Raw genomic sequence first — 27,294 nt, 5'->3', positions numbered from 1 at the left:
CACAGACACAGCTGACTTTGGCAAACCAAATGCTTGGATATCTAGTAAATGGATATATTGTATAAGCATGAGGACTTGTGGATGTTGCAAATCTACTTCATGCACATAACACTTGAGGTCCCATTAGGTGAGGACATGGAAAATATTCAAACTACTGACCATTAAGGCCACAGTGAGGACAAAAAGATAAGAAATTGACATTTAGATTGGCAGACATATTGTCAATAAATAACTTGTTCCTCAGTGTCATCACATCCTGGTGATGTAGTGTTCCTCCCCATCCAGCATATGGTCATGTTGTACTGCAGTAATGCAGGTGATTCTACTGACAGCCACATTATGCACTGTAAGAAGAATGGCAAATAATGACTGTGGGATAGCAGCTGGGCAATAATGTCCATGGGACAATGAAGGCAAGGTGCTTAGAGAAGACAAGCAGGTGTTGTGACTCCTGTCAGCAGGATTCAGACGTTCAGGTGGTGCAGAGTGGCACACACTTTTTTTTTTTTTTTTTTTTTTTTACAAAAAAGCATCAGTAAAAGAAAGTATTCAGCAGCATTTTTGGGGATGTCAAAAGCTTTAGCCCATTACAAGGTCATAGTCAGGTTACTTATCTGTGGAAAATGTTGCTTTAAAAAGTGACTGCAGCATTACTTTGCTTCGTTTAGAGATCTAAAAAATAAAAACAGCCCATCTTTTGTAATCTCTGCTGCTCCCTCAGAAGCTCAGCTGAGGAGCAGCGGCGAGACAGAGAGGCAGAGCCGGGTGGACAGATGGTTCACTCGTATTTACAGGATGTGACAGCAGCATTTGCAAGGAGCAGTACATGGCTATTAGTCATCATCCACATTTTATATTATGCAGTGTTGTGTGTGTGTGTGTGAGTGTGAGTGTGTGTGTACGTGCATGTGTCCGTCTGCGCCTCTGTACTTGTTATTGCAAATTGTTGCAAATATAAACAAACAGAAAGACACAAATGTGTAAAGCATTAATCAGTACAACTTAAACCTCTAGCTACCACTGAATCATCACTTATGCCTCACACTCTCTCTCACACACACACGCATACATGTGCATGTAGTGTTGCATCACCGAGATGTCACTGCCAGGGTCAGACTGGGTTGTCTAAGCTCCGCCTCCTCAATCTGTCAACCCCGTGTGAGGAACGGGTACATGCATATTTGTGATATTTGTGTGTGTGTGTGTGTGCCTCCGTGTGTGAGGGAGAAACAGCGCGCTGTCACACATCAACACAATCTCTGCCTCAGAAGGTCTTGCACTGGTTTCTCCGCACCATAGCAGTTGGAGCCACAGTTACAAAAAAAAAACTCCAGCTGAAACTTTTGTTATGATCCACTGACCTCAGGAGCCACACGCCTGTAATGCTAAGTATCAAAATCATCACCCATTTATCATCTATCTGACCCATCCCACATCCTCTGTCAACATCAACTACTCTCCACTGCGGCCCGTTCTATTTCTAGTTCTCTACACTGCCATTTTATGAAGCAAAGACCCTGTTTATTTATTTACTACAAGCTCGGCCTTATAATAAGGTTTTTTTCACCTTTTTAATGAGTGCTCTTTAAATAAACACAATGTTGCAGTGGCATTGCAGTGAACAAAAATGAAGAGTTTTGAAAGTCCCTGTATACGTACTCTCTTTCAGTGAGTGAAGGTCAAATTAGGCTGTTTACCCAATTTTCTGAAATGTTAATTCTCCAGTGTATAACGGCTCTCAGCAAGTGAAGTGCCTTAAGTGCAGAGGGAGATGCAGTGATGAGAGTGTTAAGTATAAAACACTTCTTGGGCTCTTGTTTCACTACTTTGGAACTGTCACTTTAGCTACAGTATAGGCCTATCCCATATTATTTTCAAGATAAATTATGCTTCTTAGAAATAGGCCAACATCATTTTGCATGTGAGTCATAGAGACGTTACAGGGGAGTACTCAAAGTCCTTTAAGGACTTAACTCTTAAGACTTAGTTTGTTTTTAGCTGTTTCAAGCTAGCGGCATAGCTGCCTGGATGACTGCATTGTTCTGTCGTCTGTCAAAACCAATAATCTTCCAATCAGCCTCAGGTGTATTTTGTGTTTAGTGCTAGTCAGCAAATGCTAGCATGCACATTTGCTAAATTTAAAATTGTAACCACTGTAAACACATCTGCTGTTTAATCATCATGCTAGCATATTCATGCTAGCAGCGTCACGCACAAAGCTGATGTTAGCATTAGTTTCAAGCATCTCTGTGCCTAATTACAGCCTCACAGAGCTGCTAGCACAGTGTTTTTCAACCTTGGGGTTGGGACCCCACGTGGGGTCGACTGGAATTCAAATGGGGTTGTCTGAAATGTCTAGTCATTGATAAAAAAAAATATTACTGATATATATATATTTTTTATTAACTAATTATTATTCTTTTTTAAATTATGATCTAAAACACCACACACAATCTTAAACAATTGTATTCTATACTTTCACTTTCTCAAATACAAGTTGAGTTCAAATAAAATGCAGCATAAAAATATCTGAGCTGGTGCATCTTGATTGACGGCCGTCACAAATTTCTGGGGTCGCCAGAAATTTGTGATGTCAAAATGGGGTCACAAGCCAAAATAGGTTGGGAACCACTGTGCTAGCATGACTGTTGACTGAGCTTTGTTTGTCTATTTCTATAGTAGGCAAATAAATACTGTAAATAAAACAAAAGTTATCTCACATTATTTCCTCTTATAGGACAAAGGTGCATTATCCTTGTTTGAGTGATTACTTTCATTTCTGTGTGTGAAATATGAAGTTGGAGCCAGTCAGCTTTCTGACTGAGAACAGGGGTAAACACAACCATCTCTGTTTAAAGGTTATAATTAACATTTTATTAATCCATGCAAATAACACTTTAATTAAGAAAGAGCCACGCTAAGTGCTCACAGTCTTAATGCTAATATAAGCTACCCAGTAGGTCCTGGCTATAGTTTGATATTTACTGCAAACACAAACACAGCATCGATCTTCTCATTTAACTCTTGGCAAGAAATCAAATGTGAATATTTCACAAAATGATGAATAACTAAGAGTGTAGGATTGTATGACTGTCTTTTAGAGACAGTCGTACACAGTCGGACGGGATTTTTAATTTCTAACGCCTGACTGGGATTTTCCATTCTTTCTTTTCCCAGCTACAGTTTTGTAATGCCATTGCCATTTATTTTATTTTTTGAGCAACTGTTGATTAGTGGAACCAAGTTATTAGCTAGATGCAGTGTCTGTGTCCTTCAACTGTCTTTTTGTCTTTTCTGTTCTTAAAGTGGTCGAAGACTTGATGAAATATGCTGCCCGGGAGTGAAACCTAGTAGACTGTATTTCAAATGGATGCAGTTGCCACTTACCGATGCAGACTGAAAGTGAACAATACCAATAAAAAAAACACTGTTATGTTTTAATCATCTAAAAGCCTTTTTGTGAGGTGGAGGGGAGTCAGGAGTGGAGGAGGGGAAGAAGATGAAAGAGGGAAATATGGGAGGAAAATGAATGAAGCAGCGAGCGAGGAGAGATGCAGGGGCCATGTTCAAGCTTCGATAGAAAATATTAATCTTCCCTCCCCTGGTAGCATTTATCTTTTTTTTTTTTATCCCTTCTACCTGAATAGAAACACTATGCGTCTGAATGGTAGCTGCAAAATTCAAAATGTATTGGATATTGCTTATTTTGCTTATTTTGGTCATCTAACAGCAAAGATTACATCTCAAAGTTGGACTGTCAAAAATATAAATCACACACTTGATTTAACACACCATTTAAAAACAAATGGGGTGTGTTATCGGCTGCTGTGTTAGTCCCTTCTTTGTTTCATTTTTCTTAAACCTCCTTTACATCCTGCTCTTCTCTCTCTCTCTCTTTCCTCCCTCCCTCTCTCTCTCTCTCTCAGACTTCCTCTTCTCTTTACGAGCCTGTCAAGTTGTTCCCATGACAACGGTGACTGCTAGCTGTCAGCAGTTGCCATAGCAATGAGACATGATCTATCTGGGAGGGTGAACGGCAACATTTGGACCATTTTGTTTGGTGTCGTTTGCATGGATGTGTGTGTCCGTGTGTGTGTCCGTGTGTGTGTCCGTGTGTGTGTGCGTGTTGTGAAGCTCTGATATTATTCCTTAACTTCAGCCTGCAGGGTTCAGACCTGCTACACTCCCACTTATCAGGATAAATATGTGAACTCACGAGTAGCAACACATATGGCACTGCAAATAAAACAGGCCGAATATCATTTAACGTCAGACTGTCTTGAAATACTATATTTATATATATATAACCCTAACCTAACCCATATAAACACAAAACAGTAGGGGTGTAACGGTATATGTATTCGTCCCGTGCCGTCACGGTACGGGGGTCACGGTTCGGAGCACACAGTCACACGACGAATACGTCTGAATGAATATTAATAAAAAAAAAAAAAAAAAAAAAAGTTGAGTCCTCACTCGAATCCAGGTGGCGGTAATGAGCCTCGAAGCTGCCTGCAGCCGTCATAGCAGACGAAGAAGAGAAGTGATGAGAGAGTGAAGTTAGAGGAGGAGAGCTGTCTGCTTCATTCATGTCACTGTGGCTTCTCAATGAAACAAACGGCGGCGGCGGCTCGCGACCATAATACATCCATGCTCGCGACTGGTCCACCGGACAAAGTCCGTCGGCGATGTTTCACGGATGCGCGGTGCGTCGCTAGAAACGCATCAAACACGTAGCGCATGTTCAACCCGATATGTCAATCACTGGTGCAAGTAAAAAGACAAGTTGTGTGCAACAACTTATCCCGCTGCTTTTAAGCCTCTTGACATGAACACAGACAGGTGAGGAGAAAAGGAGACCGCACACTATATATAATCAGACACATTGTCTGATGAAGGGCTGACGCCCGAAACGTGTGAGTGACATTAAACTGTCACGGGAGCTTTTAACTAGTGTGCGGTCTCCTTTTTTCCTTACCTGTGTCTTTCTTGGTGGTCCAGCACCTAGTCTTCAGTTTTTTGGGGGATGTGCGTGTAGCTGCCTAATATGTTTTATGAACACAGGCAGGACCAGAACCATCACCAAAGTAACTGCTAGTCTAATTTAACTGTGTAAACCAACATTGATGTCAGTTTATTGTTTTGTTTTTTTAATAATATTTTTTTAATAATAATAATTTAATAATTCGAATAATAGTTGCCAGTTGTCAAGTGCACCTTTTTTTTCCTCTAGAATTAATGAATGGCATTATAACACTCCTAATGCACTTGTTTTATTTTGTATTCTTTTTTCTTTTAACTTTTATAACACAAGACAGATTTTAGTTTTACATTCAATTAGTGTCTGTTGTACCGAAACCGTACCGAACCGTGACCCCTGAACCGAGGTACGTACCGAACCGTGACTTTTGTGTACCGTTACACCCCTACAAAACAGACAAAATGGATCACCGTGGTCCTAATCAATTAATTGATTAATTTAAGTGGAGAACATTTCAATATACAATAAAAAAAGCAACTTTTACATTAAAGCTATCTTTTACATCATAGCTCAGGTAAGCGCTGCACCATTGGCAGGTGCATGCGCCAACAAGATGAACAGTGTCAAATGGCTGGATCAATAAACATATCAGCAAATCTATGTGCTCCCTCCCTGACACACTCACATACACACACACACACACACACACACACACACACAGTAGCTATAAGCCGTTGACAGCTCAGCTCAGCCAGCAGCGTGGAAGATAAATAACCTACAGCTAGTCTTCACATCTTATGCTCTCCATGCACACTGACACAGTCAGACACACAGAATCATAAACACACATATACACACACTGATATCTCAGCCATCAACTGTCTATCTGCTCTGCCTCCCGACTATAAACACTGACTTTCCAAGGAGCCGAAGGCTGCGTGGACAGTTCAAAACCCAGCGGCTCAAAAAAGTAGAACTTCAGGAAAACACTCCTTGAGCGACATGAAGTGTCGTCATTACTTTCAATCTCACATGAACATGTACGATTTATATTTATCTCTAGGCATACAGAAAAAATCGGCAATATATCCGCAGGATATAGACCTACACACTCTAATAAGTAGAATGGAAAATTAAAATGGCCATCCTTACTCATTCTCTTCACTATCTAATCATGAACTTATCAACAACACATACAGTAGAAAAACATTCAACCAACAATACTATGCTACCACTATTACTATTACTACTACGAATTAAATTAAAATACCATAACTCATAATCTGTATTGCCTTAGGCCAGCTTGTTTCAATGCATTTCACGATGGCCAAATATAAAAAGCACAGTTAGCAGCTACCATTGATGATATTAATACATACAGTATGGTGAACAAACTGCCTGTATTGTATATTCTATAGATTTAAAACAGCACTGTGACAGGACAATCTACATTAGTTTAATAAACGGTCTTCGGTGGGTCCACAGATTGAGACGTCTGATTCTTCATGATAAACTGCCAGTGCAACAGCAAGCTGCAACTGCATACATCTTCGTCAGCAACATGCCACCGGCTTACATGGAAGCAAGAGGTTAAATTTGTCACTGACAAAAGTTTATTAAAACTTTTCCATACTCTATTTGTCATCTGCCATCTGAACATTTAGCAAATGCCCCTGGATGGTTTCATTGTTGTGTTTCAAAGGAGCAGGAGTGTAATCTCTCTCAGACGGGGCATCAGGTTACATTTACAAACACACCGACTCGGCTGTGAAAAATCCCCTGTCAGGCAGAATCCAGTCACTCTCACGACCTTGTTCACGTTCTCCTGGATTTGTAAACATGAGCAAACTTCTGCCAAGACAAGAGCCACTGTGGCCTCGATTCTGATCTGCGGACTCATCAGGATCCCAGAGGAGACGTACAAATGAGAGCTTAATATTGGTGGAGAGTTTCCAGACAAGCTGGACATTTTTCAATAAGGGGACGACAGCCGTGGAATGAAAAGAACCTTATTCGATTGTACAGTAAAAGCTCAGGAAATAGCCGACCTTACATTTCAGGACAGAGTGATTGCAACTCTCCCCTATAACTATACTGTTATTTCACTGCGGACCACCACGGAATCTGACAAATTGAAGAAGGACAAATCAGAAATATGGTTGTACATAGAACTAAACCATTTTATTGGGTAAATAAATACTGCAGATTGTAAAAAGAAATATAAAGTGGTCTATTTCTCCATTATCTATCCCTTGCAAATTTAATGTTTTTATTTCAAAACCATTTTCCTACTTTATGGAATACACTTAATCATTCATCTATTTAATGGGCATGTCCTTGAATGACCAAAGAAATGATTGGCCCAGGGTTGTGTGTGCGTGTGGGCTCCATCTAAATGCAAATCTTGGATTTTAAGAAATTTTGCATAAGAAAATGCAAATTAATCCACTACAGTTGTAGGAGGAGTTGGTTAAATAAAGTGTTGGCAGCACAGGTTCTCCAGTTTTAATGTTTTAATAGTACAAACTGGAAATACAGCAGTTCGTGTATTTGAGTGTGTCTTGACTAATTTGCTGAATCCACAGCTTTTCGTCACATTTTGCTTTTATCAAAACACATTAGCCCACCCTGGATAGTTCGAAGATGTCATCTATAATTTCCTGTGTTTTTCGTATTTGTACGCACACAATTGAATTACACATAAAGAAAGTGGCAACTTGTGACATAGAGAGCAATGTAAATGTAATGTAAAGAAAAAAAACTAGCATCCAGATAAACAAACCTCGTAAGCTAATGTTAGAGACCTATCAAGCTAACTTTCTTCATAGAAAGTTCTACATCAGCCTGCATAAACTCCAAGTAGTTAAGTGACTGGAGAGCACTGAGGTCAGTTACGATTGACAGAACAGTTTAATGAAAACACACCAAGCTCATGTCCGCTAATGTTAGGTACCTAGCTTACTGTATGCTAACTTTCTTCATATATTTAACCTGTATCAACTCCAGTGCCAGTAGCTGAAGCATTTAGCTGGCAGGCAAGCCCAGAGAGGTATAGTTAGTAAATGTTAGAGACCTTTGGTTTAGTTTAATATTATTGGAATATCTAAATGTCAAGGATGGAAAAACAAAGTTTTAATTAATTTTATGTGCTGAATGGTGGCAAAGGAGAAATGAAATGGTTTTTAATAAACTGCTTTGGGTTGAATTAAAAAGTCTATAGCTTTACATATCTTACTTCTTATTTCATTTACACTTTCATTATTTAACAAAGAAAAATATAATTTATAATATCAGTATTCAGTTATATATTTGACATGTCTCATAAACGTCTACTTCATTTTGTCAGTTCCAGAGTACCACAGTGAACACTTCATCTTATTTTTGCAAATGACTTGTCAAGATGAAAAATAACAGTACTCAAATGGTGTAGGAAAAAAAACAACTTTCAAAACTGGTTTTCTTAATGTCAGACATGCAGTAAATTCTCCTCCCGAGAAGTTCACTTTTGGTAATACATGTTTTTCAGCGGAGAGGAATGATGGAACACTGTCAGTCAGGGCTGATTCTCTCAGCAGGATACAATCCCATAATCAACATTTAAACAAGGCTTCAATGAAAACTCTTTCCCTTTCCTCTCTCCCTGACTGTGAATCTGAATCATGGTCTTGCTCTCCAGTTGTCTGTCTCTTTGATGTTTGTGCCAGCTAGGACGTGAGTGGGTGCGCCGATTCTCACTGGTAAGATATAGATCCAAAATTCTGAATATTCACAAACACACAGACGCACAAACGATGGCAAAAACACACATTCACAACAGACGGAGCTCAACAGAGTCCGAAAACATGAAACACGCTCTCTGAAAAGAAAAACGAATTTCCAGCACAACTGCTAGTTGGTCCAGCAGAGGCACGTACTGTAACAAGGGAGAAATGACCATTAAAAATAAAAAAGAAAGGAAATGATTTGTGTGTGATGGATGCATGTGTGTATGTACTGTATTGGGTAGTCAAAAAGCACAGGCCGTTTTCCTGAGGAAGCAATGTCTGCAGGGAGTAAGTGTGTATGTGCATGTGAGTCCACATATAGCCTGTGTTTGTGTGTGTAGGAGTAAGCGGTAGGTTTCAATAGAGGCAGCTTGATAACGCTCTCCACTCAGCTGTGTTAATAATATCCCACTCTGACGGGCCCTCAATCATTTGAGTGCATGCTGACACACACACACACACACACACACACACAATGCTGGTATACTGCTGGTGACTGTAGAGAAGTATGGAAAGAACAAGAAGCTCATATTCGATTCAGGGTGAGGATACACTCGATACACTACATTTAGTGTATGTGTATGTGAAACTATGAACATTGCACTTACATACTGTACTGAACATCTTGTTCCAAAGCAAAATGACATTAACGTGCTCCTTCAAAATGGCCTCCTCTCTTCTGAGGAGGCTTTTCCAAAGATTTGGGAATCTGACAGCTCCTTTTCTGCCACAAGGGAAAAAACCGTTCCAGACCTACATAGGTTCGGTTGTGATGATTTGTGTTTGTTGTGACAGAGATGTATAGGGTGTGTGTTATTAAAATGAAAGAGGAGGAAAAGGCAGGGAGACTTAAAAGAGCAGAAAGTGACGGTTGTGTCGTTGAAAGGAAAGCATCATTATTATTAATCAACAGGATCCCTCCACGCTCTGTTCTGTGCATGATGAATATTAGTGTCATGGTAATAATTTGTCGGTGTGTTGTCTAGGGGGCGTTCACTGAGCCAGACAATATTCAAATAATCATTTATGGGTGTGTATGTATGTGTGTCTGCATTTGATCACCCGCAACTTTGCATTAATTTAGAGGACCGGTGCGTCTGGTTGAAATGGAGCAGAAATGAAGTATAATATCCACACTTGTGTTTTCATTGAAGTGTATCACCTAAAACTAAGAATTACTGTCTGTTTCTCATCTTAAAATTAGGCATTCATGTCCATAGGGAGCAGATTCTCTTCCATGGAGGTCACCATGTTTCTACAGTAGCACAGAATGGACAAACAAAACACTGGTTCAAGAGGCTTTTTTCCCCCTGTTGTTATATTTCCTGAAAGTCACCATACATTCTCTTTGTTGTCTACAGTTGAGTTGAGTTTTTGTCTCTTTTATTGAAAAAAGCTTTTTTTTTTGTTTTTTTCCCCCCCTCTTTTTCTTTTTGTAGAGCTCATATTTCTAGTATAATGGCTGTTAATAATGAACAATCCAATACTGGGTCTGTGTTTAGCTTTAATTGGTCTACTTAAATTCATTTGAAGCTTTTATTATGTACACATCTCTGATGTCAGCATATTATAGATTTACACAATGGTGTACACATCTCTATATGTGTTTATGTAATAAGCATTGACATTTATCAGTATTCCACAGTCGGAACTTGCAATTTACACGTTATGCTTTAGAGAAATAACAATGATGATAAGTGGAAAGGTTTTTTGTTGTCCCTCAATTTCACCCAGAATCTACAGTTATTAAGCAGAAGTCACTCAATAATTTCTGTTAGCAAAGGGAAAGTAAATCCCCATCACCCCATTAAATTACTCTCGGACCATAATGAGGATAAAACTGCACTGGCGTGAAAATATATTCCATCTACTGTGCATGACTGCTTTCAGTCTGAGCACTTAAAGAGCATTACAAATACAGATGTGTGCAGGAGAGGTCGTTTCACAAAATGTCTGAGCGCAGTTTTTATATTCCGGACATTTAATTGTATTTGTCTAATTACGAACCGATACATGTCAGCGCTTCTCAGCGGTCTCTGGTGTTCGTCCCCTGAATCTTCCAAGGAACTTCAAATTACACGGCTTTCCCCTCGGGGTATCACATCCCCACCCGGCAGGCCACCTGCATGGATAATAGCCCGAGGATGTTCCTTCACAATTATGGGTATGACTGTGATGTGATGGATACGAGCTGCAGCCGAGCATCATCAACAACAGCCAAGTGCCCGTAATTATAGCAAAGAGCCTCCTCAAGGCTGTTACTGCGTTTATACAAGCGCCAAGTTACTGAAAGCACAGTAAAAGAGTAAAAGAAAAGAAATGGTGCCCTGGTTGTCACCCAAAGTTGTCATGGCAACCAATAAATTACAGCAATCACTGCTTTCTGGACAAAAAAAAAAAGCCTTGACTTCCTGTTCATGATACAGTAGCTTGCTTCTTTAGGTGTCTTGTGACGATGAAACTGGACTGAGTGAGTTTTTAATTTCACGTGATGATCTTAAATGCCGCTACAGTAGTTTTTTCTACTCTGACAAGAATAACAGTTTAGAGTAAAGCACTGAGATACACTCACAAGAACTCAAGGGGGACCTTAAACCTGTTTGGAAAAATGACCACAGTAAAGTGGAGCTTCAATCTCACTTTGGCTCTCAAAGAGAAACGGGGTCAGTGGCGATCTTCACTTCTGTCAGGTTGGAAAACAGTGGTATAAAGGCGTCAGGGAAAACATGGAAAATACAAATCTAGAAAGTAGTGTGTGATTTTTCCTTCCAGTCACTCATCCAAAAGGACTAATCAGTCGCGAGCCAACTGCAGCGACACGGCATGATGGGATGCCGGGGTCACAAAATCATTTCTATTAAGTGAACAGGATGTAATACAGCATGTTTCTCTGTTGGCTCTTTTCATTTAGCATGCCCAGCATTTTCTGAAGCCCTGAAGTCTCTCGCTCCACTCTGCAATCCAATGAGACCAGAATTAACTTGCAACGGTGACATTAGCTGACTGTTAAAACCCTGATCTACATTTTTGCTATTATTCAAGCAACGCTGGTTTATATAGTATAGGTAATTGTGATTAGGTTACACACTCCACATATTATAGACATGGCCGGCACGAGGGTGCAGGGAAGCTGTAAATTGTGATCATTCTAGTTCACTAAACCTGTTTGGCTTTGCGCACCATCGGAATTGAACCCACACTTGAGTGGCTCTTAATCAGTCAAGCTTTCCCTGGCTCTCCCACAGACGTACTAGGAGAACTGTTCCAAGGCGGTCATTAATTCCAATCAAAGTTAATTCAATTTCCATTTGACCTAACGCCTCAAACCGTGATAGCGAGTAATAAAGCTTAGGAAGGTGTATTTATGCCTTTAAAGATGCTTTTGTCATGAAAATGCCACATGACCTGTGCTGCTCCTGGAGGGTGTGGACTACTGTAAGGTAGCTGTGTATGTGCCGGTGCTTTCAGGTTATCACTTGAACTGAACAGGCTGTTATGCAAAATAATCCACTTGTGTAAAACCAATCCACTGACCAAAAAAAAATAAAAACTAAACAAAATATTTAGAAAACATTTCTCTCAAGCAGCCCATTATTGTGAGTGATGGGCTCCCACATGAACATTTTCTGCCCACAGTTTTTGGCTATTTCACATGAAAGTTGTTTTTTTTCAGTGTTTTTGTTTACCTCTGTGCTCTTTGGGCACGATTTCACTGGAAAAAATGACCATGTTACGTTACTGCTACATCATCACACCTACACTGTTCACAACAGGTTTTTGTCTCTTAAAAAAATAACTAATTTGTTTGTCCACACTTTGATAAACATGATGTTTAACGTTATGCAGGAATGCCTAACGCTCGACTAGTGTCCTGCACTTCTTTTCAAAAGAAAAGCATCTCTCAATTCTCTGTATTGTGGAGTTTACTATGAAGCAACTGCATAAATTGTGTCATTTACATTAAAAGCACACAATCAACAAGTCGACTCCACATTTTGTACATTCCTGGATGAAAACAAAAATTTGAAATTCTTTATGTCACATCATTTTTACTCTCATTATTAATATCTCTTGTCTCAGGGATGACAAAAGAGCTGTCCCTGAATCTTGAACATTGTTTTGCGTGTTGCGTGTTATGCGCTGTTATTGTTCAGCATGAGGGATCATTTATTCGCTGAAGGTTTTGTGTCTCCATCTATTCATTTTAATGACTGACAGCCAAGAAAAGCAGCTAATGCCCGCCGGAGAGTGCTCGGATGGATTATTTGACACAATCGAGGCCCATTGCTTCCAATAACAACACTCGTTTCACTTTCCTGGTCAAAATAAAAAAATAATGAAACCTTCAAGCACCGATTGGACGGATTTGAAACCCTAATGTCTTTCCTGAGGTGCAGCCATAGAGAAAAATGCCAGTGATGAGCTTGTTACTGCTTTACTTTTCCTATGTGTGTGTGTGTGTGTGTCTTAGCGCTTACCTTGCGGCCGTCGCTTGCGTGGCAGTTGACGTTGAGCGGAGTGAGCAAAGCCATTAGCTTCTCCTCGTTCCCACTCCTGTAAACGTACACACACACACACACACAAACACACACACACATTAGACAGAAAACATCCACCACCACAGAGGATTAGCGCTGTTCCTCAGCAGGAGAGTGTGGGGGAGAAAATGAGGGAGAACGAGATAAGAAGCTTGAGACTGAAGGGAAAAGACGGAGAAATTTCATCTGCAGGAACAGACTGACATAAAGAAATGAGGATCGGAGGATCTACGTATGTGTGTGCGCGCGTGTGTGTGTATACGTGTGCGTGTTTTCTTTTCAACAACAATCTAGAGAGAATCTGACGGAGAACCGTGCAGCCTCCACACAGACGAGTTAGGGTTTTGTTTATGTTGTTGATCTGTGTTTCCTGCTTCTTAGGCACGCTGCCCTGGCATTGGATGGCCACAAGTGTCGCCAAGGCAGCGGCCGATCCAACCATCATCCCCGTGACAGCTGTAAAGGAAGAAGCTGTCAGATGGAAAGAAAAGGATTATTCTCCTATTATTCTCTGTTTCCCCACTTCTCCATCTCCCTTTTTTTTTACTTTTGTTTTTCTGTGTCAGGCCTCTCCTTCCTTCTACCACCAGTTATTATTTATTTTTAGCTATTTATAGTCTGTATTTATTGTTGTGTTGTGTGAGACTGGTTCTGTGAGAGCAGTTGACCACATCTGAATTTCCTTCGGGATTTATAAAGTACATTTCTTTCTTTCTTTCTTTCTTTCTTTCTTTCTTTCTTTCTTTCTTTCTTTCTTACTATATCTTTCACCCTGTGTACAAAAAGGATGTTCATATCCTCTCCTTCTCCTGGTTTGAACCCTCCGTCTCTCCTCTTGTGGTTTTCCTCCAACACCCTGACCACCATTAGCCTATCTGTTGTCTCTTGTCCCCTTCGTCCACTGCTACCATCCCGTCTGGCCACAGCTTCTCCCTGTACACATTTTCTCTGCATCTTCCTTTAAGTTCTCCTTGTACTTTCTCTTTTCTTCTGCTTTACCAACCACGTCCCACTAGTGGTCCCCAAGACAAGAGGGCCCTCGTTTTGATGCAAACAACATCTTGAGGATTCAACATAGGGACCCGGCACAGTCTGTTTAAGGAGCTGTTCAACACATATGGACGGCGAATAATTCAGGGGACAATTAGCTCATCTTATTTTAGCTTACCTTAGCTTAGTCCATATACTTCACACATATCACATGTTGATTCTGTTAAACAAAATTCTGTTTCACTCAAATATTTTAAAGATGTATATTTGCCATCTTTTCCCTTTGAACGCTCAAGACAGGTGTGATCTCCCACAAATCATCTGCAGTGGCCCAAAAAAGGGCTTCACAACCATGCCAGAATATTTATCAGTTTAAATATGTGAACAGAAATTAAATTCATTCTCATCTTGAAGCCTTTCAAATCTCTTCAGCTGCTGTATTAATGGTGTGACGTTAACAAAGATACAGAACCTGAATTCTAGGTGCTTAGCATTCATTTTGTGGATCAACTGCTTCCTGCCATATCAGAGAGAAGAGGTCACTCTGTGAATACTATTAATAATTATCAGCAAAGCAGCATTTTAGCATCTTTCGGCTCACTGTTTTTGGTTTTACAGCTCACAATCTTACTGCACTTCTGTCTTTACCTGTAGGAAGTCCAATTACAGAGAGGTGGCACATTTAAAGTCACTGCAGCACTCTCAGAGTATGGTAGAGGCATTTTAACAGCTCTCCTTATGGTTCCGCTCTACCTCTGCACACCTCTGTGATGTGATCTGGGCCACAAGCAGAGAAACAACAATATCCCATAAGCCACGAGTGGGAGTGATTTGACCACTAGAACAACAACACTAAAAGAATGAAAAAGAAATACATTGGTGATGAACCAGTCAGTGGCTCAGCTGTGAGGGAGACACACTGGGTTCACGGCTCACACTTAAACAGCCTATACTGACCCCACTGGGGTACGGTGATGCTAGGCCAGCTGCTTCCTTGTGTGTGAGAGCGTGTGTGTGTGTGTGTGTGTGTGTGTGTGTGTGTGTGTGTGTGTGTGTGTGTGTGTGTGTGTGTGTGTGTGTGTGTGTGTCTGGTAGAGAGAGGGAGAGAGAGAGAAGTGGGGGTGTTGTTGAGGCAGTGAGCGCTTAGCCACCCACACACAACACACAATCCCAAACGAAAGCTTTGCCGTTTCCACATGTTTGCAAGAGACGGAAACTCACAGACAAACACACACACACGCAACATGCCCACATGCACTGCCTGCAACCACAAAATACCTCCAAAATGTACAAGAGTCTCTGGCCCACATGCACCAAGCTCTCTGGATGTGAAACACCTGTCTGATGTAGGAGCTGAGAGCATGTGTGTGCGTATGCATGTGTGTGTGTGTGTGTGTGTGTGTGTGTGTGTGTGTGTGTGTGTGTGTGTGTGTGTGTGTGTGTGTGTGTGTGTGTGTGTGTGTGGGGTGGGTGTGATGAAGGTAAAGAAAGAACAAATGATAAACCCACGGGGAGAGAGTTGGGAGGTAAATTGAAGGTGGCAGCAAATGATGGAATTCAAACAAAAGTAGAGAGAAAATTAACAAAGCAGAGGGAAAAAAGATAAAAGGAGAGACAAAGAGAGGGAAATAAAAGTAAAGACAAAAGGAAGGGAAAGGAGGAAAAGAGAGCACCCAGAAAGGAAGGTAAGGGAGAAGAGATAGTGGAGGATATGAAGGAAAACAGAAACAAGGAGGAGGAAGGAAAAATGACAGAAAACAAGAGAAGAAGACGAAGAACCAGGAAGAGGAAGTGAGAGGAAAATACGAGAGAGGAGAGAAAAAGGAAATGAATCACACCAGAGGAGATGAGAGGGAAGAGAGGAAGCGGGAAAACAAGAAAGGAGCAAAGAGGATAAGAAAAAAGGGACCGGAAACAGAAAATATAAATGGATCACAACGGAGAGGAAAGGAGGGGAGGTAGGAGACAGGGAATAGGGAAACGGGAGATAACAGGGGGAGGAAAGGAGAAAGGCAGAAAATATGAAAGTAAAAAGAGAGAATGCAATTAAACAGAGACAATGGGATAAGTGAAAAGAGGAAACAAGAAGAGGGGGTGGGGTGTGAGGAAGCTGAAACAGGAGAGAGAAAGAGACAAAAAAGTATAAGCAAGGGAACAAGAGATGAGAAGTGAACAGGTAAACATGGAGGAGGTAAACAAAAACATGAAAGGAGGCAACAAAGTGGGAGAAAGCACGAGGCAAAAGGAGGAAGAGGAAAACAAAGAGCATGGTAGTGTGGTACTCACCTCGCCGCCTCCAGCAGCTCATCCTTCTTGTATTCACCTGGATGATGACAGAAGATCATAGTGTCAGACAACTGGCCGCGAACGCACACCGACCACACACAAACACACATGATGAAGCAAAGAGACGCATGGAAAGACCCACAAACACAAACACACACACACACACACAGAGGACGGATCTATCTATTGAGGGGAAGACACCATCTCTCTTTCTATCAGTCCTCTCTCTCTCTCACACTCTCTCTCACTCGCTCAGCGCGCACCCCTCTGGCTCCGGTTGCCGTGACGATGTGTTGCCGGCAGCGACCACAGCACGTTCATTGTTTGGGCGACGAGCGACGGACCGACACGCGCTCTGCCTCTATCCGTCCGTGTGTCTGTGCATCCCTCGCTCCGTTGCCGCGTCTGTCTCCCACCTCTCGGTGGTGGTTGCTCATGTTGCTAACCGTCTCCCCTCATCCTCCATCATCTCTGTCCCCATCTCTCTCTCTCTCTCTCTCCCACTCTCTTTCTCTCTCGCTCTGTCTCCCTGCTTCCTTTTCCCCTGTGGGCGCAGTTACCATAAGAAGAAGAGGAGGAAAAAAAAAACACAACAGAAATAAACAAACCCCTCCCCCTACCTCCCTCCCTCCCTCTCTCTCCAGCGCTCTCTCCTTCTCTTAGCCCTGCCCCCCTGCCAGTACAGCCACAACACACACACACACACACACACCTTTCCATATGTCTTCTCTGCCTGGGAAACAGACAGGGGTGGGGGGAGACACACACGAGCCCCCTCCATACTGGACGCTGTTATTGCTCAATTCATCTGCTTTGTGATGCCATTCAGACAAAGCTCTTCATCACATGACAAGTTGGAACCACACAGAAATCCCCATCAGTCTCCTGTGGTAACAACATTAGATTTAAAACTGAAATATAATTGAATACAACCTAAACTCTGTGCTCTCTACTGTCTTTTTTGTGTGTGTCAGTACCTTAAAGGAACAGCTCAACAATTTTGGGAATAGCGCTTTATTCACTCTCAAGTTGTGGGAGTCAATGCATACAGCCAAGTCAAGATAAAGCTTGAATTCCCTTTAGTTATTAAGGACACACTAAGATTAGCTTAGTTTAAACTATTCCAAGAATATTTCTAATTAACACGTTACTGTAATGTATATATTGAAATGTTACAACATTGATATTTATCATGATAAATATGAAATAATTTTCTCTTTCAAGTTTAAATTCAGATTTTTACTTCCAAGTGAAAGCTGATAAACTTCATGGTTACTTTTAAACTTTTCATTGTATGAACCTGACAATTTGTCAAACATCAAGTATTTCTTTAATTTAAAGGTAAAACATTCAAAATGATTAAAATCAGACTATCTTAAACCTACATGTATACCTCTGTTTCTTCAATGACCGGCAGTTTTTGGTTTAGTTTTGCATATATCTAAGCTTGGGCAGTAGTTACATCAATAATTGATTGGTTCTTTGTTGCATTGTTATTGAGGAAAACTATTATTAGTTAGTAATTGTATACAGCCCATATCTTTTTTGTTTATGCATACACAAACACAAATGTTGTGGTTAAATGGGATATTACATGAAAGAACAAATTGAGTAATGATTCGCTACATAAGTTTCTGTTATAGAAATGCTCAAAATCTAACTATAGGCTACATTCAATATTTGAATTACACAGTATAAAATCCTGTTGAACCAGCTGAAGCATCACGCAGGCAAACCACACCACAGGACCGCTTTTGTTGTGTAGCAGCTATGGTTACCATATGCAGTTAGTGGAAGCAGAGCGATACATGATTGAAAGGTGGCGGCACAATATGGACACGTTGTGTGACATCTGCTAGGTAGATCAGTCAAGGAAATAGGAATCAAAGAAGATTAGATAAGAACAGAAAATAAAAGAAGCCACAGCAAGACGTTAAAGGTTAAACTGCAGGACACACTTACTGCGCTTTGCGCGACCCAACGCACCTCCAACATGTCATCAAGGCAAACAACGCCTTTTACACAGAGTGGCATGACAAGGTCCGACCTATGAGGACTCGCCTTTGTGACTTCTAATGAAAAGTGACTGCGACGGCAAAGTGAAGGCGTATTCAGACACAAGATCCGATATGTAAGAGTGTCAGCACATACGCAACAAAGTTCATCTGTGAAAGGGGCTGAGAGAAAGACAAGACGTGTAAAATTGAAATGGGAAATAAAAAATGGTAAAAAAAAATCAAAGGAAGACAGAGAGGTAAATGTGATACAGATAAATGGAAAGAGTGGCGAGGAGGATGAGCTGTGTGTACACGGAGCAGACGGAGGGGTGGGGTAGGGTGAGGAGCGAAGAAGAAAGGTTACAGAGAAGGGAAAAGGGGGGGAGGAGGGAGGAACAAAGGATTTGTAGATGAAAGAGAGAAGGGATGATTAGGGATCTGGAAACTGACATGCATGGATTTGACACAGTATAATTGGTGTTAGGGAGGCTAAGGCGGAACAGTCAGAGGAAGAAGAAAAGGGGGGGAGACGGAGAGAGGGGCGGAGTGAGGCAGAGAGATGGAAAAATATGAATACAAAGGGAAAAGAGAGGATTGCGCCGAGAGAGATCAAGAAAACTAAATTAGATGCTGCAGTTTTGAACCAATTTATGTGCTGAGACAGAATCATTTTCCCACCACACACCTGACAGTCACAGTCATTATTATTATCATTATTGCCACCATTTAAATGCTTGCTGGGCATCACACGCCACTTTCAATAGGGCACATAAAAAACACCCAGTTGTCAGATTGCTTTTGCTACAGATGCATTGTCTATTTTTTTTTTTTTTTTTACTTAAGTTCATACAAATGTGAGATTGCTTTCCCCCTCAGTAGAGAAAATGAGAGAAAAAAGTTGTGAGTAAAGCGCGCGACCCACTCCAAGTTGAAGTCTCGCGAATCCGCCACTCTTTCAACTTCACTCGACTCGAAATGGGCCGTCGCACTTTGAACTTTATTGGTTTAAAAATCGAGCTTTTAAGCTTTTAGCTCAGAGTCTTTTCTAATATCTGTCGCGGAGTGGGTGAAGTCATCAGTGACATTATAGCCTCTCTTGTGCAGTGGTGGGTTTCTGTCTTTTACATCCCCTCTGACATGCATTGAACATCACAATGCTGCACCTCCTGCCCCCCCCCCCCTCCACTTGAAGTCTCAGAGAAAAGATTTACGTTTTGCGAGTTGTGACTAATGACTCAGTGACTCAGTCTGCTAATTAAATCCGAGAGAAAGTGACACCTGAATGAAAACACACTCTGCATCATTATGTTTCTCTGAGCAGGCTGTCATACATAGTGTATAAATGAAGGTGCACCAAAATGAAGCGCGGTCGATACCAGACATACTTTTTTGCTCGGCTACAGTTTTGCTTTCAGTATTATTCATGCTTTGAGAGCTAAAGTGATTAAAACCAACTGTGGCTCAGTGGTTTTAATTAGGTCCCCCCACCCCACCCCACACACACACACACACATACACATACACATACATACACCCATGTGTACATGAATCCAGGACAGGACAGGTTCGCTGTAAATCCGCTGCCACACATTGCTTCCTTGACTACACCTGTAGTGATCAACTCTCCTATCATTCTGATTTTCCACTTTTCCCCAGAGAATTAAAGTGGGTGGCGAGGAACCCTCACACCCACTCTTTGAAGTCATACATCTTCTCCTACTTTAGGCTACAAGCTTCCTTCAGCAGTCACCACACACTTTCAAGTTTGTAAAAACACGAACAGACTTTCACTTGGAAACATCCGAAGAAACAAGGCGCAGAAACATCCTGGCATTTGAGGTACGTCCTGCTAAAACATTTAGGCTGCGTTCAAAATAGTTGTGTAACACAACAAGAGAGAGGTTCAAGAAAGATGATGCCTTTTACTTTTTCCTGAAGTTGTTCTTAATGTCCCTTCAGACAGCCAATCACAGTGTGATGGAGGATTGAACATCAGATTGTCACTTTTTGAAAATGAATCGCAAAGTTTAAAACTGCGTGGGACATGAGGAGTTTCTGAAACGACCAAATAATTGAACAAGCAGTTGAGATGAAGTTTGATGGCTAATGTCTTACTGCTTATTTTGGCAAACTATGGAATGTCCAATTACAGAGAAGGAGCGATTGAGGGAGTGATTTTGGAAGTCATAGCGTGCGCCTAGCAACACCAGCTAGCAAACGACCACCACACACGAAAGTATTGATCAACACTCTAGGTTTCTCCTCAGCAAAGCTCCTCCAACTTTTGTACCAAAACCAAGAAAAAGCACAAAAACACATTCAGCCGCACGTGGCTTTAAAATGCTGCTTTAGTAATATCCTACTCCCTCATGATCGTATTGTAAAGTCCATAAGACTGATGCTAGGATATAGCCTAGCCCAGCCGCCTGCCTGACTGTGGCTGCCTCATTAAAGAGGCTGAATGTCTATCCAACCTTTTCTTTTAAAAAGGAGCCATTTGAGGTTTTAGAGGTTATAACAAGCCTTCTTAATGCTGCTCCTCAGACTGAACGCTGCAGCGACTTGGTATTGGAAATTGACGCAGATGCTAAGAGGAGCGGCTAGTTAGCATGCTAACTTCAGAACAAGAAAATGTAATACTGGCTTCTGAGCAACAGCAAAGTTACAGATAGCTCTTATAAGTCAGACTGTGGCAGAACATGACAGCTCAATGATGGAAAATGATATTCATTAAAATGTGTATTAGGTGTTAGCAGGGAAATATTCATTCAAATAGTGGCAACAGGTAGCGGTGTTTGGATCAAGCTATACACTGGAAGCGACACCCTTCATCCAGCTCTGTGTTATAAGACAGGGGAGGATGTATGTATTTAAGTATTTATGAATACATCTGAGTCTGACAGTGTGTACGTGTATGTGTGTGTGTGTGTGTGTGTGTGTGTGTGTGTGTGTGTGTGCGTGTGTGTGCGCGAGAGTGTGTGTCTGTGGTGTTGACAATCCTGCTGACTCCAAACAGAAGAGACAAGGACAGGTTAAAGCTCGGGACAGGCCAGCTCTGCCTCCTGAATGATGATACTGTGTGTGTGTGTGTGTGTGTGTGTGTGTGTGTGTGTGTGTGTGTGTGTGTGTGTGTGTGTGTGTGTGTGTGTGTGTGTGTGTGTGTGTGTGTGTGTGTGTGTGTGTGTGTGTGTCACTCCCTTGGCAGAGTGCAGTAGACACCGGCGATCACTGTTTGAATTCCAATTGTTGTATGCTTGCGAGCATGTTTTATTCCTTTGCATGCAGGTGTGTGTACATGCGAGTGCTCGCACATACATTACAGTGACTCCTGGGTCGTTGCACAGGTGAGGGCGAGTCAATGTCAAACAAGTCGCAACACTATATATATATATCCTGACCATGCAGCAAAGGGCCTGGTATACTTGTGCGTATGTGTGTGTAGTAAGTGGTTGTACAAGCAAGGATGATGCTGACTGATGCTGACTGGACCATGAGTCGCCTCAGTGCCCAGCTGTCTGCTTGTATGTGTGTGTGTGTGTGTGTGCTTGCGCGCATTTTTGTGTGTGTATTGGTGTGTGTTTAAATCAAATATCATTTATGGTAGAAGCAGTTTATCCGCTGTTACACAACAACTGGCTTTGAGTCAGGAGCTGAGCGATCCACTTATAACCTCAGCAAGGTCGCAACTGCTGAGGTTGTAAGTGGATCTGTGCGCAGCGAGACCAATCAGAGGGGGGAGGAGGGGGTGGTGGTTGTGTGTGTGTGTGTGTGTTTGGGGGGGGGGGGGTAAATGGGAGGTGAACGGAAATTATAAAAGAGGGTGTTTGGGTCCTTTTTGCTTGCTGGCTCCACTTGCTTCACACACACTCACCACTTACACTTTGTGATTAATTGCTTCACACAGTGCACCAAAGGGAACTGCTCTGGATTAATTGTGTTATTTTTTTTATTTTTTTATTTTTTTCCTCTGGCCACCCACTCCACCCTCTCCCACTGCGCTGGCAAATCTGAAATCTGGATGTGTTCCGTCAGCATGCACCTCCTCTCTACAAAAACCAGAGGACGAGCTGTTTGAATTTATCGTGATACAACATCCGTTGTGCATCCGTCTGTGTGTGTGTGTGACCTTGAGTGGGCCACAGCCAAAAATCACTTTGTTTAAGCTGTGTTTTTCACTGCCATCATTTGGGTCATTTACCAACCTCCGTGGGTGGAAGAATGGAGCTACGTTCAGCTCCTCCGCTGATGATATGTTTCGTTGAAGCTTTGAAATATAATTGCTCCTGGCGTGTTGTCGACCCACCAGAGTTTGCCTCCTATTACTGGTGGATTTACTTCAGTTGACCAACAAGAAAAAGCAGCGAGAACAAAGCGAGGGACATACAAACACGGAGGTGCCCCCTCTGTGTGAGTTGTAAATGATCTGTTAATAGATGTGTCAGTGGTTTCCATGAGTAAGAAAATTCCTCCACACACACTATACAGCCCTCGTCCTTATTAATGTAATGAGCTTTGTTGTTAGTCTGGCATGTTTTGACTGTGTGTACATATAAGCTGTGGTTTGTGGTTTGCTCTTGTCACCTCTGTTTACTCACTCTGTTGTTGTCTCTAAAGTTGCAAAGCACCGCAAATTCAAAATAAATACTTTATATATTATTATGGTGTTTATATTTTATTGTTTTGTAAAGCACTTTGAATTACCCAAAATGTGCTATCCACATAAAGCTGCCTTGCCTCGCATAAAAAAGACAACGATTCCATATCACTTTAGAAACAGAAAATAAATAAATAAAAATGTTAATAAAAGATGTTAACTGACTTCTGACGAGCTCCTTCACTAACCTTCAATTCATAAATGTCCTAAAAAGTTGTGCGTTAAATGTCTGGCTTGGGGTGCTCTATGTCCTTCCATCAGCCTTGTTCTCTAATGACTGGAGCAACAAACACTATACTACGGCTGAAGGCTGTGGGACATTTTCCAGATGACAATTTGAAAAAGAAAACTCGTAATGTTATCAAAGAACGAGTTAGCATGCCTGAAAAGCCGCAACGACACAAAACGGCAAAGTTGGCTGCACACAAATGGATGCGGATACGATCGGATGACGAGCAGAGCGCCCAAACAGAAGAGGAGTAACACAACAGACTGCAGTTTCCTTTCACACCAGACCACTTTGCAAAGTGACTCACAACAGATAATGAAAACATATTACTGCAATGTTCAACAGATATGCTGTAACAAACTGGATATTCTTTTTTTTTTTTACAGGGCATATTCACTGTGTGTTTGTGTTACTGAATATTAGAGCGATTTTTCTCCTTCTCTAAAAGAATCAGTCATCTGAAATTTCTTGAGTGTAAAACCGGTCATTTCCCTAGGACAAGCTGCTTCATTTAGTCATTTCGTGTTCCTCAGGGATTAATAAAGAATCACTTGTGAAAGTATAAAGGATTTAACAATTCCTGCAAGGCAAACCGGGCTACAGCCGCTCTGATTTCGAAGAAGATATTCACTAAACTCTCTTTTTTTTTTTTGCATTTTAGAGCAGCACCACTCGCTCTGCTCGAATTTGAAGGGTGTTTTTTGTTTGAGAGTATTTGAGTGTTGAAGTCCAGGAGATTCACAAGCCCATGGGAAACAGATTACTGAGTACTTTGCTTCTTTTTCTTAGGGTTTTTTTTTTTCCTTCAAAGTTTATTAGCTAAATTCTGTCAGTCTACTCTTGGCCTTCACTAACTCTCTCAGTGTTGTGGGCCGGCGCAGCCATGTGGAAAACTAGGCAATTTCAGCTGGAGGAAAACGGCTCAAATGGGGGTGAGGAAACCTTGGATGTGCATCACACACACACACGGAGAAAAAAACAGTCCCTTTGTTTCGTTTCTCTTGCTGGGTCATTTTCTCGTTTTTTTTTTTTAGATTGCAGGACAGCAAAACAGAATCATGTAGCAATCCTGAAGATTGTGTGTGTGTGTGTGTGTGTGTGTGTGTGTGTGTGTGTGTGTGTGTGTGTGTGTGTGTGTGTGTGTGTGTGTGTGTGTGTGTGTGTGTGTGTGTGTGTGTGTGTGTGTGTGTGTGTGTGTGTGTGTGTGTGTGTGTCTGAGGGGAAACGGGGCTCAGAGTCATTCATCACTGGGGACCAATCGAACAGCAGTCATCATGGTAATCAATGAGCGTGTCACTGATAAGGGGAGGAGAGTTACACACTTAGCCCTGCAGCCACGGGAATTCACTTTCTCTCTTTCTCACACACACATACACGCACACACAGAGTCTCTAAGGTGCAAACAGGTGCTGGATTGCCTCTGCTCCTGCTGCATTAGTAGGATGAAGCCTTCAGAGCAGCTACAGCAGTTCTTTGTCTTCATGATTAGGCTGTTAACTTACACACCGATCACAGCTCCCCCTCTCTCCCAGTTTCTCGCATTCGCTTGATGTCGCATCAATTCATCTCTCTGTTCCACTGTCACCAAAGTCGCCGAGCATCTTCATCTTTTCTTCCTCTCTCTCTCTCTCCCTCTGTACTCTCAGTCTCTGTATTTGTGTCCCTCCTCCTACATCTATCCACTCTCGTTCACTTTCTCTTCCTTGTTCTATCTGACCCTGGCTCTTTCTCTGCCCCCCCTTTGCTCACTCTCTTAAATCTCTCATCATTTTCCACGAGCCCTTGTGCGAGTGCGGTGGCTAATTTTCTGCCATGTTAAAGCTGCCTGCCCACCACAGACCTCTCTTCAAAGCAACACTTTCTTCTTCTCTTTATTGACAGTGGAGGGGAAGTGCTCACTGACGGCACGTCTTCAGCACCCAGCGTGGCAGGAACATTATTTTTTTTAAATGGAAACACTCGCTCACGATTTCGGTGTATATACCACATTTTTCTTTTTTTTGGTGGTCACACAGTTAATGTAGGATAGGGACAAATGCTTCCCAAAGCTTCCGTTAAGCACTGCTACCTTGAGAAGCAGCGCCAGATGGACACAAGCCCTAATTGATTCCAAGGGATGAAAACCTGTCCGGCAGCGCAAGAAATCTGATTAGTAACAGTTCCAGTTATGACAAGACGACAGGGATACCATACAAAAAATGACTGAGAGGCATTTTATTCTGTGTGGATTCACTTTTCCCGGCCCTCTCATATCAGCATATCCTTGCTGCCACAGTTTCTTTGTGTGTGACAGCCCATTATTGCTGTCTGTAACTCATTCCCGAGGATGAAAAGCTAAATATGACAAGATGACAGGGGAGATTCCAGACAAGAAAAAAAAAAACTTGGACAGAGTTGTTTTTTAAACTCAGCTTCTTCTCACACTCTGCCTCTAGGACAGATTGGAGACAACAGAGATCCAATATGAAACTGGAGGTTGAGCTGAAAACTACATGGGGGGGAAACATATTGTTATAGATGTATTAATGAACAGGCCCACCAGGGGCCCAATCTCTACAAAAGTCATTTAAAACAATGACAAACAGACATAAAATGACCAGAACAGAGACTAGAGACACCAAATGATCACAAAGAAACAAAAACACCATAATGAGAAGTAAAATAACAACAAAAATCGCTAAATGTCCACAGGAAGATGCAGAAGATCACAAAGGGATGCAAGTGACAACTCAAAACAACCTCAAAGAGACTAAAGACAACCACATAGCAACCTCAAAGAGACTTAAAACAACCTCAAAGAGACTTAAAACAACCTCAAAAAGACTAAAGACAACCACATAGCAACCTCAAAGAGACTTAAAACAACCTCAAAGAGACTCAAAACAACCTCAAAGAGACTAAAGACAACCACATAACCTCAAAGAGACTCAAAACAACCTCAAAAAGACTAAAGACAACCACATAGCAACCTCAAAGAGACTCAAAACAACCTCAAAGAGACTAAAGACAACCACATAACAACCTCAAAGAGACTCAAAACAACCTCAAAAAGACTAAAGACAACCACATAACAACCTCAAAGAGACTCAAAACAACCTCAAAAAGACTAAAGACAACCACATAGCAACCTCAAAGAGACTCAAAACAACCTCAAAGAGACTAAAGACAACCACATAACCTCAAAGAGACTCAAAACAACCTCAAAGAGACTAAAGACAACCACATAACAACCTCAAAGAGACTCAAAACAACCTCAAAGAGACTAAAGACAACCACATAACAACCTCAAAGAGACTCAAAACAACTTCAAAAAGACTAAAGACAACCACATAACAACCTCAAAGAGACTCAAAACAACCTCAAAGAGACTAAAGACAACCACATAACAACCTCAAAAAGACTCAAAACAACTTCAAAAAGACTAAAGACAACCACATAACAGAGACTCAAAACAACCTCAAAGAGACTAAAGACAACCACATAAAAACCTAACAGAGACTCATAACAACCTCAAAGAGACTCAAAACAACCAGACTCAAACAATCTTAAAACAATCTCAACCGGACTTCAAAGTAGAGACTCATAACTATGACATTTATTTGCAAAAGATTAAAGTAATAAAAAAGGCAAATGGCAATGTTTGTTTTGTACCTCATTCTGTCTGAGTGTCTTCCTTTAGTGGAGAAAAAGTGGACCTTCAACAGCTTTGCACCAAAGGGTCCAGTGTCTCATAATCCATCAGCCGCAATCAAATCCAGTCATAAAAATCTCTGAAGTCAAGTTCCTGAGCCCCAAGTTTTAAACCCAACTGTGTGGCCAAGCGGTGACAGCTCAGGTCATTTAACTAAGACTAAT

The 27,294-nt window shown here is 41.5% G+C and overlaps 1 protein-coding gene across 1 annotated transcript in view; it reads right to left on the bottom strand.

Moving 5' to 3' along the window:
• The window catches only part of LOC310994625 (poly [ADP-ribose] polymerase tankyrase-1-like), an 89,173-nt gene that overhangs the window by 37,660 nt on the left and 24,219 nt on the right, over positions 1 to 27,294 (bottom strand). Inside the window, exons 5-6 of the mRNA XM_083983369.1 lie at positions 16,560 to 16,596; positions 13,224 to 13,299 (exon numbers count right to left, since the gene is read on the bottom strand). Of these exons, the coding sequence (XP_083839495.1) occupies positions 13,224 to 13,299; positions 16,560 to 16,596 (113 nt within the window). The remainder of the gene's footprint in view (positions 1 to 13,223; positions 13,300 to 16,559; positions 16,597 to 27,294) is intronic.

The sequence above is a fragment of the Trachurus trachurus genome (genome assembly GCF_905171665.1).
Source record: "Trachurus trachurus genome assembly, chromosome: 12".
In the NCBI taxonomy this organism is placed as follows: Eukaryota; Metazoa; Chordata; class Actinopteri; order Carangiformes; family Carangidae; genus Trachurus; species Trachurus trachurus.
The sequence above is the reverse complement of the archived record's forward strand: the minus strand, read 5'-3'. Positions and strand labels throughout refer to the sequence as shown.